The following is a 16,563-nucleotide window of genomic DNA, read 5'->3' on the forward strand; positions in this document are numbered from 1 at the left end:
GAATTTGCATTGCTTCCGGGTCTACCCCCGGTCGGTCTTGATTTCTGATCACACAATTTATGAGGAAACGTAACAGTTCCCCCTGTATTTCCACTTTCTGGTATTCCATAGCTCTGTTAATACATTCAGAATCTCGCCCTGTTTGGACAAAATGGTATATATTATCTAGATGCGCAGTCATTCCTGGTAACTTCCCTAAATACACCGCGGCCCGTCTGATACGTAATGATGCTAGGGTCATTTCGTCCTCTTTTCCGGGCACAGGGTCATATCTACAATCTATAAGAAGTTCCTTAAGCGTACGGGCATTTATGAGTTTGGGGGTACGTGAATGTGCTGACTCTTGAAAAGTAAGTTTATTTATTCTAGGTGGCGTAGAAAAGATATTGGTAGCACCTCCGGTAGCCCCGTCTGGGGTATCTGGTGTGAAAGGATTCGTTGAACGTGATACAGCAACTATAGGTGTGGATACAGCTATAGAAGTAGCTGTAGGAACAGATGCAGAAACAGATGTGCTTGCCGGAACTTGTGTCAGAACTTGTTGCTGTAGGGATACGGGTACTGGATCTTGGCGTTGAACCTCCCTGGCAGGCGGTCTATGTGGGGCGGGATTAGCATACTCGGGAGCTGCGTCATCTAAATATGAGGAAAGAAAAACATCTTCTGCGGTTCTAGGATGCCCCTTAGGATGTACCTTTATTGGAAATAATGGGGTTGGCAAGTCTTTTGGTATCCCTGGAGTAGCCTTAGGTAATCCTTCGGCCAGAAGGGGATACATACCATTCATAAGGGCATTTCTTTGTCTGTCTACTTGTTCTGATTTCACTCGTGCACCTTCTTCAATTAATAGATTTTCTCGGACTTCATTTGAATTTTCTTTACTCTTCTCTTCCTGTCTACGTGCTTTTTCTGTACGTCTATACGATTCTTTACGCCATAATTCAATGGCGTCTTTCTGTGATTGTCTAGCTTTCCTTTTCCATAATTCTTCCTCTACTTTCACGATGCACTCTGCATCCCAGGTCCCAGCCGCGGGCCACCTCTGACTTTCTGGTAATTCCTTAGTGTAGTCTACCCATAAATCAAGAAATAATATAGCGTCTAAGCCATGTTTATGATACATGAAGTACCCTGGAGTGTCCCTAGGAGGAATAGGAACGGCTTCTTCGAGTACCCCTTTTCTTGTTGTGATGTGTCTTAATTTCGAAAAGAGCGGCATATTGAAAACTGATCTGATACTTGATTTTGAACAAACTTAATGAGAACTGATCTGATACTGGATTTTGAACAAACTTAATACAATAAACACAATAATGAACAGTCATTCATACCACAATATGCAGGACGTTATTAAAACATTTAACATTTAACATTTAACTGAGCAACGATGATGATGACGATCTAAGAAAAACTTAATCACTAAACATAATACCCGACTTGAACTGAATTATTCTGAATTTATATACTTGATATACTAGATATACTGCTAAACAGTACAGATACACTGCTGAAACAGTGCAGACCGGATTTGTGTACCCAAACCCGTCTGGACCGGCACAACTTATGTGCACGCCAGAACGCCTCCCCAGTAATGGTACTCACCGGGTAGCTCGGAACGGAAGGCCTCGGAAACTGAACTGAACTTGAACCGGACTGGACTCGACTCGAACACTTCGGACACTGGACTCGACTTAGGACTTCGGAAAACTGGTGGGCCTCTGTATACCTCGGATCTTGCTCTCTCAGCTAGGCTCTGGTCGGGATACTTCGCACTTCTCACCGCCTCGTCTGGGTGTTGATCGCAGCCTCAGTCGCCCCCGCTTGACCGGAGGGAGATACAGGAAATCCTGCTGGTACGCGTTGTTGTCCGTCCAGCTGTGGCAGGAGACCGGGCCTGCAACGCACCGCCGGCGCGTGAGATGAGAAAGTGTCCCTATTCGGGCGCCATTCATGTGGTAAATAATTTAATTACCGGGACTTAATTTGATACAGAAACATAATAAAATAGCTCAGTAAATAAGAGGCAGAATCCGTGGTATTAGAGGTTCGGAATGGGCTTTATTCCAATGGTCGATTATAATCGGTTGCTCCAGGTTCCATCACCACGAAGGTTCAGGAAGTGAAGTACATACATTATTAACAATCAATTACTTTTATACAATAGGCATTACAGTGAGGCAAATACAAGAGGCGTAACAATTGATAGTGGTGATAATATATTTGTACGTAGCAAAAATAGGCGTAACTGGGAGTGGTTTAAAGAACGTCATCAGATGTGATGTCATAAGAGGGTGGTTACATGAAAGAATTTCGCAATGTCAGCAGAAATACTTGGCAGATATGCGCACGCAGCAGCATGACGTGTAATTGACGTGCAACTAGGGGGTGAAGGGGAACTTGACATTTAGCTCTACATGTGGCGACAGAAGTCTGGAGGGTCAAGTCAACCTAATCCCAAATCATATCTAACATCCTATGTTTAAAGAACTAAGTTATCCAAAAGAGAGGTCTCTTCGAGTAGAATCTTATTCTATACTGACTATACTGACTGTTAGTGCGTGTACAAGCGTCTAAGTGTCTACACTAGATGCGAGGGCGGAATCTTCCATAGTAACAGGGCTATGAATTACTTGCATGAAGACAGAGAAGCCGGGCCTTTGCTCGGTAGCTGGCAGAATGTTTACTTAAACTACTAGACAGGAATGCATTGGGCAGGGATCGGAGCAGATAACTTCGAAGGTGAAATACAGTTTTTTGGCAGGCAGCAGGCTGATGTCAGGTTTCGTGAGCCGCGCAGAGAATGAGACGAAGTTCATGGTCACAGATGCAGGCTCAGACTGGAGCTTTCAGAGGCAGAAGGCAAGAAGAGTTTGATGACAGAATCAGGGCCTACTTGCCTGGACTGTAAAATGGCATAAGTGAACCATATAAAGCCGGTGGCCTTTCATACTTAGGAATGGAATATCCGGCCTATTCATGGCGGATCTGACAGAGGACATGTTAACGGTGGACGCACATGCATTTGCGTCTTCATAACTGGAACTGGAGGGAACATACATGTACTTGTAACATGCACATAGAACCGTTGGGGTCCAAGATAGGGGACATAACTGACCAGAAAAATCCATATTTCCACACCGCGACCACGCAGAAAATACCGCGAACGGGCGGGAAAAAAACTTCCGCATCTTTGCGATATTTCCGTGTGTTTGCTGAGATTTTTAACATTTTCGCGATAATTTGCGAAAGTGAATTTTGCAAATTCCGCCACCCCTACACATTATGTGCGCCCTTCTACAAGCAAATAGGCCATACTGCCAGAATATATTTTAACAGTCATGAGTGGCAAATCGTAAAATATTAGTGTCATGAGTGAAATATTAAACTAAGTTAGCAAAACATATTTAGTTGTTATCCCCTAAGTATTAATGTACATTTTTGCCAGTTATGTTTCTGAAGTACACATGGTTTATGTTACTCATGAGGATACTTTAACATCTCATACTCCTCTTTCATTTTTTCATGTACTAGTCACATAAATGTATGCAAGGGCAGACTACCGGTGATTATAACGTACTCCTACTCTCAGTTCAACAAGGGGGCCTCACCTACTCTTCTCCAAAGCCACCATTTGATACCTCCGAAAATCCCTACAGGCATCCAGATGCCAAAGCCACCATTTTACACCTCCCAAAATCCCTACAGACATCCAGATGCCAAAGCCACCATTTTACACCTCCCAAAATCCCTACAGGCATCCAGATGCCAAAGCCACCATTTTACACCTTCCAAAATCCCTACAGGCATCCAGATGCCAAAGCCACCATTTTACACCTCCCAAAATCCCTACAGGCATCTAGATGCATTGGAGCTGGTATAGATTATCTGGCTCTGTTAAAATCCAGGCATCTCCCACCTGCAAGGTACGTTTAGCAAATTCTGGCCCTTGTAAAGTTGAGGTTGGCAAAGGATTCAGAGCAGTGATTTTAAATTGTCTGCTCATCGGGAGATTTCACAAATCCACACAGGCTGCATAGCCAAGCTTTACACATGCTTCTACTTCTAGATATTCCTTCCACCCCTTCTCTCCAGGCATTATCGATATCATAGCAGGCATAGGGTTTATGCAGTTGTTAAATGCCTCTAAGTAGAAATCTATGGCCATATGTATCAACACATTTCCCTATAGACACAGAATGGGCAAAACCCTTTGATACATCTGGCCCATAGAGCCCTTGCAGCTGTACACATTTTCTCTTTAAATAATTACCTAGACAGAGTCAGTTTCAAGGTTCAGAAATTCGGTCCTGTGAGTATCACTGTAAAGCGCTCAGAAGTCATCCATACACTTCCTTTGGGCAGCAGATCCATCAATGAGAGTCAGGCGACATCCCAAGTGCATATCCCACCAGCACTGCAAGTGGTAGCCTTGTATTGTGCCTTGCTGCCAAACAGCATCATTGGCAACTCTCATTGTGACAAGTGTATCATAGAGGACCGTCTCCACAGTAATCTTCTGAAACACTTTACTCGGGGGTGGTGTAGAAGGCGAAGCCATGAATTTATTGCACTTCTAGAATAAAGTAACAGGTTTGGAAATACTATTAAGATACAGTCTAACAATGAGCTGATGGAAAAATATTTCCTGAGTGATGTCTTCTCCATGCCACTGTTAGCTTGAGAACCAAGGAGGCTGGTAGCCCTCTGTTAGCAGATGCAGTGTGCAGGGTCACACCATAGCTACAGCCCAGGCCACAATTGAAGCTTCTTTGGCTTCTGTAGAGTGAACGCAGCAAGGACATAGGCAGTGCAAGCTTCCTCAGCCCTTCAACTGAGAAGAGTTCTCCCCCCATTGACAATCTTATGCAATCTACTGGACTCTGAGACTAAGCATACTAGGTCAGACAGTTGGAAAAGAATGAGAGACCACAGATGGCCTATTCAGAGCTCTAGGTATGGCTCATACATAACTAACAGCCACCATATCTCAGTGAATCATATCATTTTCTGTGCCAAAGCAAGAGCTTTCAACTCAAGCCAATGCCTTCAAGAGCATAGTTCCATCAGTACCTAGGAAATCACTTCCACCTGATTGGGAAGAGGAGCGCAGGGCAAGCGGATAAAAGCCTTTCAAGTCATTGCACCACATGCACAATTGGAGCCAGCACCTAAAACCCGTCCCATGCTGTCTGTGCTGGAAGACTGCTCCTTTATCTCCAGTTTGCAACAACAGGACCATTGAGATGAATAAGCCAATAGTTCAAGTGAAAGATAATGAAGAAAGCCTGTCAGATTATATTCTTTAACAGAAAATAGATGTATGACTGAGACGCTGGTCAAGGGACCCGTGGAATCTGACTATATCCAAGACCAACAAATTGGAGGTCTTGGTGCCCCGGAGAAGTTTATACTTGTCAGAGACTATTTTTTTCTTCATATCGGGCAGAGCTGTCCTGCTTTTGTGACATACTAATGTCCACAGTTACTTGCTTCGAGGAACCTTCACTTCTATCTTAGGGAGAACAAACTGAGATCATACCTAGCTCTGTGACTTCTGAAGTTTTGACCACCCCAAAACCATGTCTGTTACAGGTTTGGACTGCCAATAAGTGTATTATATTGAAAGTGGGTAAAGTGAAGGAAGAATTAAATGTAAGTATCTATGAGAAATCAGGTATTTGGTTGAGTGGGGTGAAATTCTACTTAAGCAACAACCACAAACCTTGTCAGGCTGAATCACGAAAACCCACTAAATTAACCTGGTAGCTTGGCACAAAAGCTTAACTTAGAGCCAATGTGTAAAGTACCTATGGAGTACTTAAACAGTGATAAAGTGAAAACCCAGCACAAGAAAAATCCCACATCAATTTAGAAAAAAAGAGTACGTTTTAATAAATTATTTGACATCAAAACAACAAAACTCTAATCAATAGAACCGGAGTCATGAATTTTTAAATTGTAATGTGAAAAATCGTGCCTTAAAGATCACAGCACCAAATCAATAAAAACATTTCCATAAAAAAAAAAGATCGAAGCACCAACCGTGTACATCTAGTCACGCAAGACCAGGGCAAAGTTAAAAGTGGCCAACTGCGATGGAGCCCTGTTTGGATACTTAAAGTAGATTGGGCCTGGTCTCCCCTTACCTTTGGCTTAGAAGAAATTTTGAAGAAAAATGTCTGAGAAGGTAAAGTTAATCGGGGCAAAGAAGCAGGCAGTGTCCAAGTAGAAGGCGTCATTGTTGGGGAGCCGCTGGGCGAAGTCAATGTGAAGAGTTCTTTGCTCTGACTTAATCTCTTGGGTGGCAAAATAAGTGCTGCAGGCGTAATAGTAGCATTTAATTTACTTGCCCTGGGTATGGGTTCTGCTCATTTTTCTGCTGTCCGTTCCGCTTTTTCTCCTTATTTTTCTGCCCACTGTTTTGCCTTTGTCTGCTTGTTTCTTCCCACTGTTTCAAGACCTGACTTTTTGAAAGAGACCTCACACCCCAGTGCCCAGATACCCCCAGGGGAGACTGTGCTGAGCTCTACAAATGCTAATTGATTAACTAGACACATATAAGTAAATTAAATATGCCAATCAGGTGTAAACTAGTTGTACTATGTTATAGGGAGTGAGCACAAGCACCTCAGCACTGATTAGCAGTGATAAAGTGCAGAGTCCTAAGGCCAACCAAAACAAATTCTGCAAAACATGAGGGGAGAAGGAAAAACGTCTGGGGATAGACCACTCTAAGACAGACAGTATGTATGTAGGTATAGTATTTCTATTGCATGTATCTAGACAAAATACAGTGGAGCACTGTACATGGTCAAAGACAAGCATAAAGTCAATGAGTAAGAGGAGATGGAGCTAGGCTGAGGGTGAGTAATGTTTCATGATGTAATACTGAGATATGGACAGTGATGTCAGCTGCCCTGCTTGAAAGTGGCACTTATGGGAAAAGTACAATTTCTACATGATATGTCCATTTTACTCACTTAAAGGCTTTTATGTCAATATTTCAAACTTTAAAATGTTCTACCTTTTAATACCCTACATTCTCAGTACTTACCTGTTCCTATCTTACCTCAACAAGGATCACCCCATATTAGTGGCTACTGCCATCAGTGCAAAACTTGAGTACACTAATGAACGCGACGTCGGCCTGGCAGTCATCAAAACTTACTACTCAAACATATGCTGAAATCCATACCTTGGTTTCCCACCATACACATACATGTATCATGGGACATGCCCCAAAATTCAGTGATACACACCTGGATACTGCCTTTGTTTATTGGGCAATGCCATCCATGACATAAGTGAGATTCTCCATGCTCCACGTAAAACAATTGGAGATAGACATTCCGGGGTGGACAGACTACAGCCACTGAAAGAGCTCACTAACCTTGTACAGGCAACTGGGCAAGATTCCGCAGAGCATCCCAAACAAATCTTTTGTGAACGTATGCATGCCCACCATGGCTAGACATGATTCACCATAGGGCTATTCATTTTTCACGGGTGCACTATAGAAATGTTTTATTCATTCTTTAGTATGATTATATGCTCTGCTAATAATCAAATCAAACTAATTGAGATCCCAGTTTGCTTTTTGTCATGTGTCCCAGCATTATGTGTCATTGAGATGCCATTGTATATTCATGGCGATCTGGTGCACCTTTCTATGCCTGTAGGCTTTGGTGTAATCATCAAACATGTTGCTCCACTGGTCTATGGTCCTTTGATTGTCGATTGGCAGGGTACTGAAGGAGCTAGAATCAGCACAAGAAGTTATCTTACAGTAAAACCAATTTGACTTCACAAAAACAACAGAGAGGATGGTCTCTGAACCATGAAGGTTTATTAGCAGATTAATCGAAGGTACACATATTAATCTTTAGTAAACCAATCTATCAAATAGCCTTGTATATAAAATATTTTATTCAATCTGAAGTTATGTAATTATATATAATAATCTAGATACCAATGCAAATCATAACACTGTAAAGTATGCAGAACACAGTTACTATTGGTCCCATAAAGGAACTTCTTTATTCTAAATAAGCATCAAGAATATCAAGAGGACATTCTTGCATGGGGAAGGTGTCAGTCTAAAGTGAACCAAATTAAGGTTCATGGGAAAAACTGAAAGGGTCAAAAGTCAAGCTTAAGAACCAAAGGTAGAAGCATCAGCAGAGGTCTTCCTTTCAAATATTGATTAGTTACTGTGCATATTGCATAAGCTAATGTGCACATTACGAATATATCACATGCAGCTTCTGTATGTGTATATTTTGCCACCTGTTTACACACAAATTAGTATTTTAACACACATTAACATACGGTTAGTAGTGGTTACCACTAAATTCTGCTCCCCAAGTGGCTTCATAGAGTCTGTATGCTGCGTTTTGTCAAGTGAACTTAGCGTAGTTAACCTTGAGAAAGACAGAATAAAAAAAGAGCACGCAGTGCATCATATTGTGTGCTTGGGCGTCATAGGCATGAGCAGTTCGATGATCTACTGTAGGGAAATGCGCCGCACAATGTACATGTAAGCACACTCCACATACATAGTACATACAGGCAGAATGAGCACCAGGGGCCAAATTATAGCAAGTGCCCCACGGGAAGAAGCATGTGTGCCCACTTTGTGCACCCATGGGGCACTTTGGTATTACAGAAGGGGCTGCAGCCGCTTGTCTATTGTACAGATGGCGCTGGCGGATATGTAGCACCAGCACTATCTCAAGAGGACATTCCCCGGGAGTCTCTTTACCTCTGCATCCACGCCGTATTGTAGACGCTGGTGCAATGGCAAAGAATGTGTCAGGAGGCACACAAAAAGTGAGGCCAAAAAAGATAGGGCACTCTCAGTGCGCCCCCTGATAGCAGCCCTCTGAAGGGGGCAAGAGGGTCCCATGGATCACCCCAGACATCCCCATACAGGCGGGTGCAGTTACTCACTGCACCTGTCTGCAAGGGGATCTCCAATCCCTTTTAAAAGTGCAGGCGGGCTGTTACCTGTACATGTAAACATGGAGCAGCTTAAACGCAGCTGTTCCATATTTCACTTGAACACGCTGCCCCAGGGCACACTTTCCCTGTTTGTGCATGGCACACCTATTTAAAGGTGCACTGTGGCACCAATAGGAAAAGTGTGCCCTGTCTGTAATAAGGCCCTAGGTCTGTCTGATATACCATAAGGGTTGATAGTTTATTCCTGAAGCATGTTTTACATAAAAATATATCGCCTCCGAAAAAGAAATTTGCAATTTGGTAAAAGAGAAATTCTAGTATGTATTCAATATCATGTTTAAGTGTTCAAGGTCATTTCTTTAATAGCGCATTTGGGGCCTCATGTAGGTAAATAAATTTTACCGGTTCTTAAATACCGAGCCGTACCGAATCGGTAAATTAGAATCGGTAAGTTATATGTAGGTAAAAATTCGGTAACTGTTACCGATTCGGTAACATTCGGTAATCACGAATCGGAATTCACCGAATCGGTAAATACCGAGGTGGTATTTACCGAATCGGAAAATACCGAGGTGGTATTTACCGAATCGGAAAATACTGAGGTGGAATTTACCGAATCGGAAAATACCGAATCGGAATGTACGGATTCGGTAAATAAAATCACATGACTTGACGAAACAGCTAATCCTGTGCAACGACAGCCCACCCAACCAGGAAGTGCCCACACCCAGGCAGGTGTACATAATTAGCCGAAGTGGCCCCACCCAGGCAGGTGTACATAATTAGCCGACCCTGGAGAGGCTTGGAGTGCAGAGGAGAGGCAGGGAGCCGTTGCATGTGCGAGCGGGTAAACGAACAGCATGTCCAGCCAGAGAACACAGAAAGACGGAGGGGAAAGGAGGAGGAAGCTGAAATTTAGCCCCAAGGAACTCCAGGTGCTGGTGGAGGAGGTGGTGAAGCAGCACCAGAAGCTGTTTGGAAGGCAATCCCTGCAAGTGCCTGAGGCGGAAAAGCGCAACATATGGCTGGCCATCCAGGCGCAGGTCAATGCTGTGGGAGTGACCCACAGGGACATTGAGGTCCTCAAAAAGCGCTGGTATGACCTGAGGATTGTAACCAAGAGGAAGATGGGCGACATCCAGAAGGAGGCCAGCCAGACCGGAGGTGGAACCAACAGGGCACCTGCCCTCACCGAACTGGAGGAGCTGGTGGCGGCCACAATCCAGCAGGAGAGCGTCGTGGGTCTTGGGGACGCCGACAGCTCTGCCAGAGCCGCAACACACCAAGGTAAGACGAAAGCACAGCAATGTAGCCCCCCCCACCCCAATCCCACATCCCCCATTGTGAAACGAGAATCACACTGCAGTCCACACGTGTCAGTGCAGACAGGCAATGCATTCCGGGAGATGTAGTCAGGGCAACACTAACCATGCCGTAAATGTTACAGGGCAACAAGGCATGTCACGCACTCGAGGCACAAGGAGACAGAGGACATATTGGAATGTGAAATGTGTTATTGTGACGCTTGCAATGCAGCCCTTCGGGGACACTGAGCCAATGTTGTATTTCTGTCCACAGATGTGACATCATGCAGGACAGGGCATGCTGCAGGAGAGACGGCACACCGGCCACAAGTATCACCTCTAGCCAGCACAAGTTCAGACCAGGGAGCAGGCCCACTGGCAGCCGCACCACCAACACAGCCAGCCTCGCCGCACCCAGAGCCAGCATCACCTCACCGAGAGCCAGCATCACCACAACCAGAGCCAGCATCACCACAACCAGAGCCAGCATCGCCACTCATGTTCGAATCACCGGCCACATCTCCGCTTGCAGGTGTGAGAATGAGGAGGCGTCCAGCAGCCAGGCTACGAGCCTTAGACACCTCGTCAGACGACAGCATGGGCCCAGAAGACCGCACCGGGCCCCAGGAAGGGAGCCATGCCACTGTGCCCCACATCTCACAGGCAGCACAGACGGGAGCAAGAGGGCGCCGCAGGTCGCGTGTCCAGAGTCCACCAGCACCCACTGACGGCCATGGTGTCTTCTTGGGTCTCGAGGGCCAAATGTTGAAGCAACAGCGCCTGCAATCAAAGGCAGTCATGTCAGTCCAGAGGCCCATGCGGGTGATGAGGACAACATTAGTCAACATGGACAGTAACATTAGCGGCATGGCTGCGGGCATTCGGGACATGTCCCAGTCAATCCAGCAGTTGTGCAGCAAATTAGATGCTGACATCGAAGCACGGCGCCGGGAACGCCAGAGAAGGGACACTACCAGCAGGGCACTCAACCGTCTGGCAACTGCGACTTCTCTACTGTGCCGGCGCTCTGTGACGATGCAGGAGGGCCTAACACAGTGCTGCAGCGACCTGTCTCGGGGGATGGTGCAGGTGACAAGTGCACTAGGGGTGCTATTGACTAGTCAGGCGTCGACAACTGCTGCAGGGGATGCTGCGGAGAGCATCGACACCAGCAGCAGCATCACACCCCCCGTCCCAGAAGCACGCAGGAGCAGCAGGCGGCTTGGGGTTGGCTCTAGTGAGGATGCACAGGCCGTGCAATCCACCACTGCAGCGCGTATGCGCAAACATTGATGTAGCCCTGCTAAGCCACTTCCCATTGGGTGACGTAACCCTGGACATACTCCTTGTATAGATGGTATATTGCCTGATTGGCCTGTTCATGTGTTCATGGCGTGGTGCCACATTAAAACTACGTCAGGACTTCTCACAACTCGCTGTGTCCCCTCACTTACTCAGAAATAGTTGCATGTGATCTCTGCCCGTCTCTCTCTCCCATCGATTGCAGTTGGCACTCTAGCTGCGTTGCCCTCTGGCTGGCCTGACTCATCCTCGTTGTCCTCAAAATATGTTAGTTCCACATCTGTACCTTTTTTCGTGGCAAGGTTGTGCAGCATTGCACAAGTGGCAATAATCTTGCAGCAGGTGATGGGTTTGTACTGGCGTGCGCCTCCGCTCTTGTGCAGGCAGCGGAACCTGCTCTTCAGTAGTCCAAACGTGCGCTCCACCACATTGCGTGTTGTTTTATGTGCCACGTTGTATCGTCTCTCACTCTGGGTTGCTGGGTGTAGGTAGGGAGTGAGGATGAATGACCGGCATGCATATGCACTGTCGCCTGGATGAGTAAAAGGGAACCATCAGTAACATGCCTCTATACACTATGATTTGCAGGTTTCAAGGGTCGTCACTGTTACTTACCTAGCAGGTATCCCTCTCCGAATTCTCCGGCACTCAGTCGTGTGTAGATCCCACTATTCTGGAAGATGTAAGAGTCGTGGGTGCTCCCAGGAAACTTAGCACCAATATCTGTGATGATGTTCCCTGCATCACAGATCACCTGCACATTGATGGAGTGGGTGGACTTCCTGTTCCTGTAGATGTGCTCTGTATCAGCTGGTGGACAGATTGGGATGTGTGTACCATCAATACAGCCGATGACATGGGGGAACTGTGCCATGTGATAAGTCTGTTTTTGTTTTCTGCAGTGCAGCCTGTGTGTTTGGGAAGCTTATGTAGTGGTGCATTCTCTGCATCATGGCATCCAGGAACTTCCTGAAGAAACGTGACAGGCAACTCTGGGATACCCCACCCACCGCAGCTATCACCACCTGATAACTGCCGGATGCCAACAGATGTAGGCTGCAGAGCACCTGCACATGTGGGGGTATGGCGTGCGCCCTTCTTATTGGCTGGTCCAGGAGTGGGTGAAGGTCCCTGATTAAGTCCATGATGGTTTCGGGGTGTAGCCTGTACCTCTCATGTATCTCTGCATCAGTCAGCTGGAATAGTGTGATGCGCTGTCTGTAGATTTGTTCCTCCCGTCGCCACACCCTCAGTCCTGCTGCCTGTAGACGTAGGCGCCTTGCAATGACGTACATGGCGGCCATGTTGTCCACGCTGTTGCATTTTGGGTTTGCCTATATGCATTGTTGATGGTTACCACCTGCTTTCAATCCGTGTTAATTACCGACTCTTATTTACCGATTTTCCTGGATTTCTTAATTACCGAGTGCTCCTAAATGTCATTTTCAATTTTACCACTTCATATTTACCACTTCATGTTTACCGAATCGTTAATTATGTATTCGGTAAATCTGATTCGGTATTTTAGAATTCGGTAAATATGATTCGGTATTTACCGCCTCATATTTACCGAAAAGTGGTTTTTGGACTCCTACATCTCACTTGTCTGAATACCGGTCGGTAACGGCATATTTACCGAAAATCGGCCGTTACCGACCGGTATTTGGCTACCTACATGAGGCCCTTGGAGTTTTATGTTTCAAGATTTTATAGAAACCGTGTGCAAAGGGAATTGGGATGCAGGGAACTAAAGAGAGGGAGATGAAAAATAGGGGGCGGAAATTTATAATTTCATCGAAATGTTTTTCTTTTGAGGGATATGTATTTCTTATTTGCTCATGATATGGTGACATGCTGGGATGTTCAATGTGGGGGAGCCCAAACTTCAAGTCTCTGTGAACTTAAGTGAATTTGACTGATTTGTTAAGAGTCACACTTCTGTTTAGTGTCACTGTACATCTTCATGAAACGAATGGAATTCCATCACATGTCTTCAAAATGATTACAAAACAATTGTACCAGTTGAAAATTACTACATGTCATTGGATTCCATGAAATCTATAAACGTTTTAAGAATGAAAAAAAAATTCTTACCTGTGTGAATTGTTCAAAAGCCTTTGTGTCGTATGGTCAGCTTTCAATCAATTTTCTAAACATTCTTTGTTTTGGACAAAGATGTGGACAGGGGACAGTTGGGACAGGGTGTGAGGCAAGTAATGTCAAAATTGGATTAGGTATGATATCAAATTGGTCAGATGCCAAAACGAGGATTAAAACTGGTGCAGAAAGGACCAACTCACAATATATTGTGGAGGAAGGACACCAACAGAGTTCCACTGAAAGATGCAGCCTGGTGCCTAGCACAGAGTTTGTGGTAAAGCATAGGTGTCCCACAGGACCTGGGGACAACCTGTGTGAGGCACACCTCTCATACAGATTGTCTCATGCTGTCTAGAGACATCAAATCATTACAGTATTCAGATCTGAGACTAGACTGAGTTTGGACTGGCATATTTTTTATATGATGTTTTTTAACTTTATAACTTATGTGTCTTAATACCCTCTGAATAGGTTTTTCTACTTTCCTGCCTGTCTTCACCTCAGCCTTCTTTCTCTGTTTGTTCTCTCAGCTTTCCACCTCATCCTCATCATCCCTCTTTCTGATAATTTCACAGCCTCTTTCATTTTTCTTCTTTTTATCCAGCCTCAATCTTTCTCTCTTAGCTTTGCTTGACTTCACCATTCTCTTTTATTCCGCCCCCTCATTTAGCCTTTCATTCACACCTAGACTATTATAGTCCACTTTGAGCTCCACGCGAGGTAATCTTCTGGACTTTCTTCAAGAAATAAGCGAGAACTAGCCTTCTCTGTATCTCAGGCTTGGCAGGTTAATTGTTTCCCTTTTCATGTGGTATCCCATAGACCAATGCAAAATCGATTTAAAGCAGCAACAGGGGCAGTTCTTCCAGTATGATGGCATGGGGTCTGCTCAAGGGCTAGACCACTGCTAATCTCAGAGGGTCAGGCAAGCAGTTACGCCCCTTCCGGCAGCCTGCTACTGTGACTCTAGTCAGCAGCTGGTACTTGCTAGTGGTTGCACCGGCTGATTGATCCAGAAAGGGGTGGGAACTCAGCTTGATGCAGGTGACGATGTAGTCCCACTTCCTACCACCACAGTCAACAGCTGCTATACAGAAGTACCAGCTGGTGGTAACAGTCATGTCAGCAGATAAACAAGGGCAACAATTCTTACGCTTCAATAGTACACAGTGCTCTGCACTTACACTCACCATCAAATACAGCACACAGTCGGCTTTGCATGGATGGTTTGGTTGGTATGGGGGAACAGGAAATGAAACCTGGTTCTTAAGGAGGACTACATGAGATCACTATCTGACATTGTATTGACTTACCCTTTTTTATTCTTCCTCAGGTGGTGGGTCAGATTGACCAGCTAACGTCAGACTTTGAATTCGACATGGAGCCAGATGACTGGACCACAGCCACGGTCAGCAGCACATCGAGTAGCGAGAAGGGCGGGTTCCTCTTTGACCTCAGCCACCTAGATTTCATGAGCTCCGACATCCTTTCTGACAGCTGGGAGTTCTGTTCTTTTCTGGAGGCCTCCACGCCATCGGACTCGGGTGATGGTTCAGGGGAGCAGCCCGGTCGCCCACCTGACTACCGACTAATGAACGGCGGACTGACCCCTAATGGGCCTGGGGTGGAGACCCCTGACTCCTCCAGTGAGGAGACCTTCAGCTCTATCCCCAACCATCGGCCTCCACAGAGGACTGCAGGCACTCGGGAGCGCGTACGCTTCAGTGATAAAGTGCTATACCATGCTCTTTGTTGTGATGATGATGAGGAGGACCCCGATCGGGATGCAAGTAGTGATCAGGTAGTGGAAGCACCACTAAGATGCTGGGACAAGCAAGGTGTGGCGGCATCACCTGGCATTCCCGTTGCCACTTCCAAGCTGCTACGGCCTGCCTCAAAACAAATCCATGTCACCGGAGGGGTCCCTTACGTCACCAGTGGTCAGAGGAAGGTGACGAAGAACAGCAGCACGCAAACAGTCTTGGACAAGAGTACCCAGACGGTGCTGCCATATGTATCAGATAAACAGAAAGCAAAAGGCAAAAATTGAAGTCAAAAGAACACACACAAAAAACTAATTTATTAATATATGAACTTGCAGTTTAAAAATATTTAATTCATTTAAAAATTGGGAAAAGGATGTAACTACCTAATGTCACTTTTTTGAGGCTCAGGGAATTTTATGGTTTTACTGAATGGAAGATAAGGAAACAAAAATGTATGAATAGTCTATAGGATAAAGTTCTATGGTGCTGCAAAAGACCCCTCCAACCATGAGTCTACCGGGGCTCTGGACTGAGGGCAGTGGTGGTCTGGTTTTCGAGTGGTGTGCTTCTGTGGGGTGAACGGTTGGCCTCTGCCGCTTCATCACAAGCAGGATTTCCAGCAGCAGGCACATAACAAGAGGTGGGCAAGCCTGGCATGCAAGGGTGCTGGTTATGTTCTCCTAAGGTATTTCGACTGGACCTCTGCGGCCTCTCTGCATGGGATCCCGCACTCTTTGTCTCACATTGAGAATATGCTGTTGTCTTTTTTTTGTAGATTTGCAGATGCTGTTAGAACGTCTTAAAAATAAAGAAATATGCGCCCTTATCATACATATATCAACAAGTCTTGGATCTTGGATTTAACTGATTGGTGGTCTCAATGGTTTTGCGATGGCATGTAGTAAAGAGTTAAGCGCTACTGGATGGGGATAGACAATTTCGAAGACCTAGGACCAGCACACAAAGAGGGTTCTCAACATTTTATTGAAATAAGCTCCTAACAATACCTATGCAGTGGTGCAGAGGTTACTGCACCACATCCACACCAAGCTACACAGATAAACTAGTGGTACTCCAATCGACAATCAAGTATTGCAAATCTGAACAAGGAGTCCTCATGGTGCAGATCC

General features: G+C 45.5%; 1 protein-coding gene across 1 annotated transcript in view; it reads left to right on the plus strand.

Annotated features, from left to right (window-relative positions):
- INSYN1 (inhibitory synaptic factor 1) overlaps positions 1 to 16,268 on the plus strand; it is a 287,893-nt gene extending 271,625 nt beyond the window's left edge. Inside the window, exon 3 of the mRNA XM_085643900.1 lies at positions 15,001 to 16,268. Coding sequence (XP_085500026.1) covers positions 15,001 to 15,717 — 717 coding nt within the window. The 3' untranslated portion in view covers positions 15,718 to 16,268. The remainder of the gene's footprint in view (positions 1 to 15,000) is intronic.
- Positions 16,269 to 16,563: the final 295 nt, after the last annotated feature.

The sequence above is a fragment of the Triturus cristatus genome, chromosome 3_1, assembly GCF_964204655.1.
Source record: "Triturus cristatus chromosome 3_1, aTriCri1.1, whole genome shotgun sequence".
In the NCBI taxonomy this organism is placed as follows: domain Eukaryota; kingdom Metazoa; phylum Chordata; class Amphibia; order Caudata; family Salamandridae; genus Triturus; species Triturus cristatus.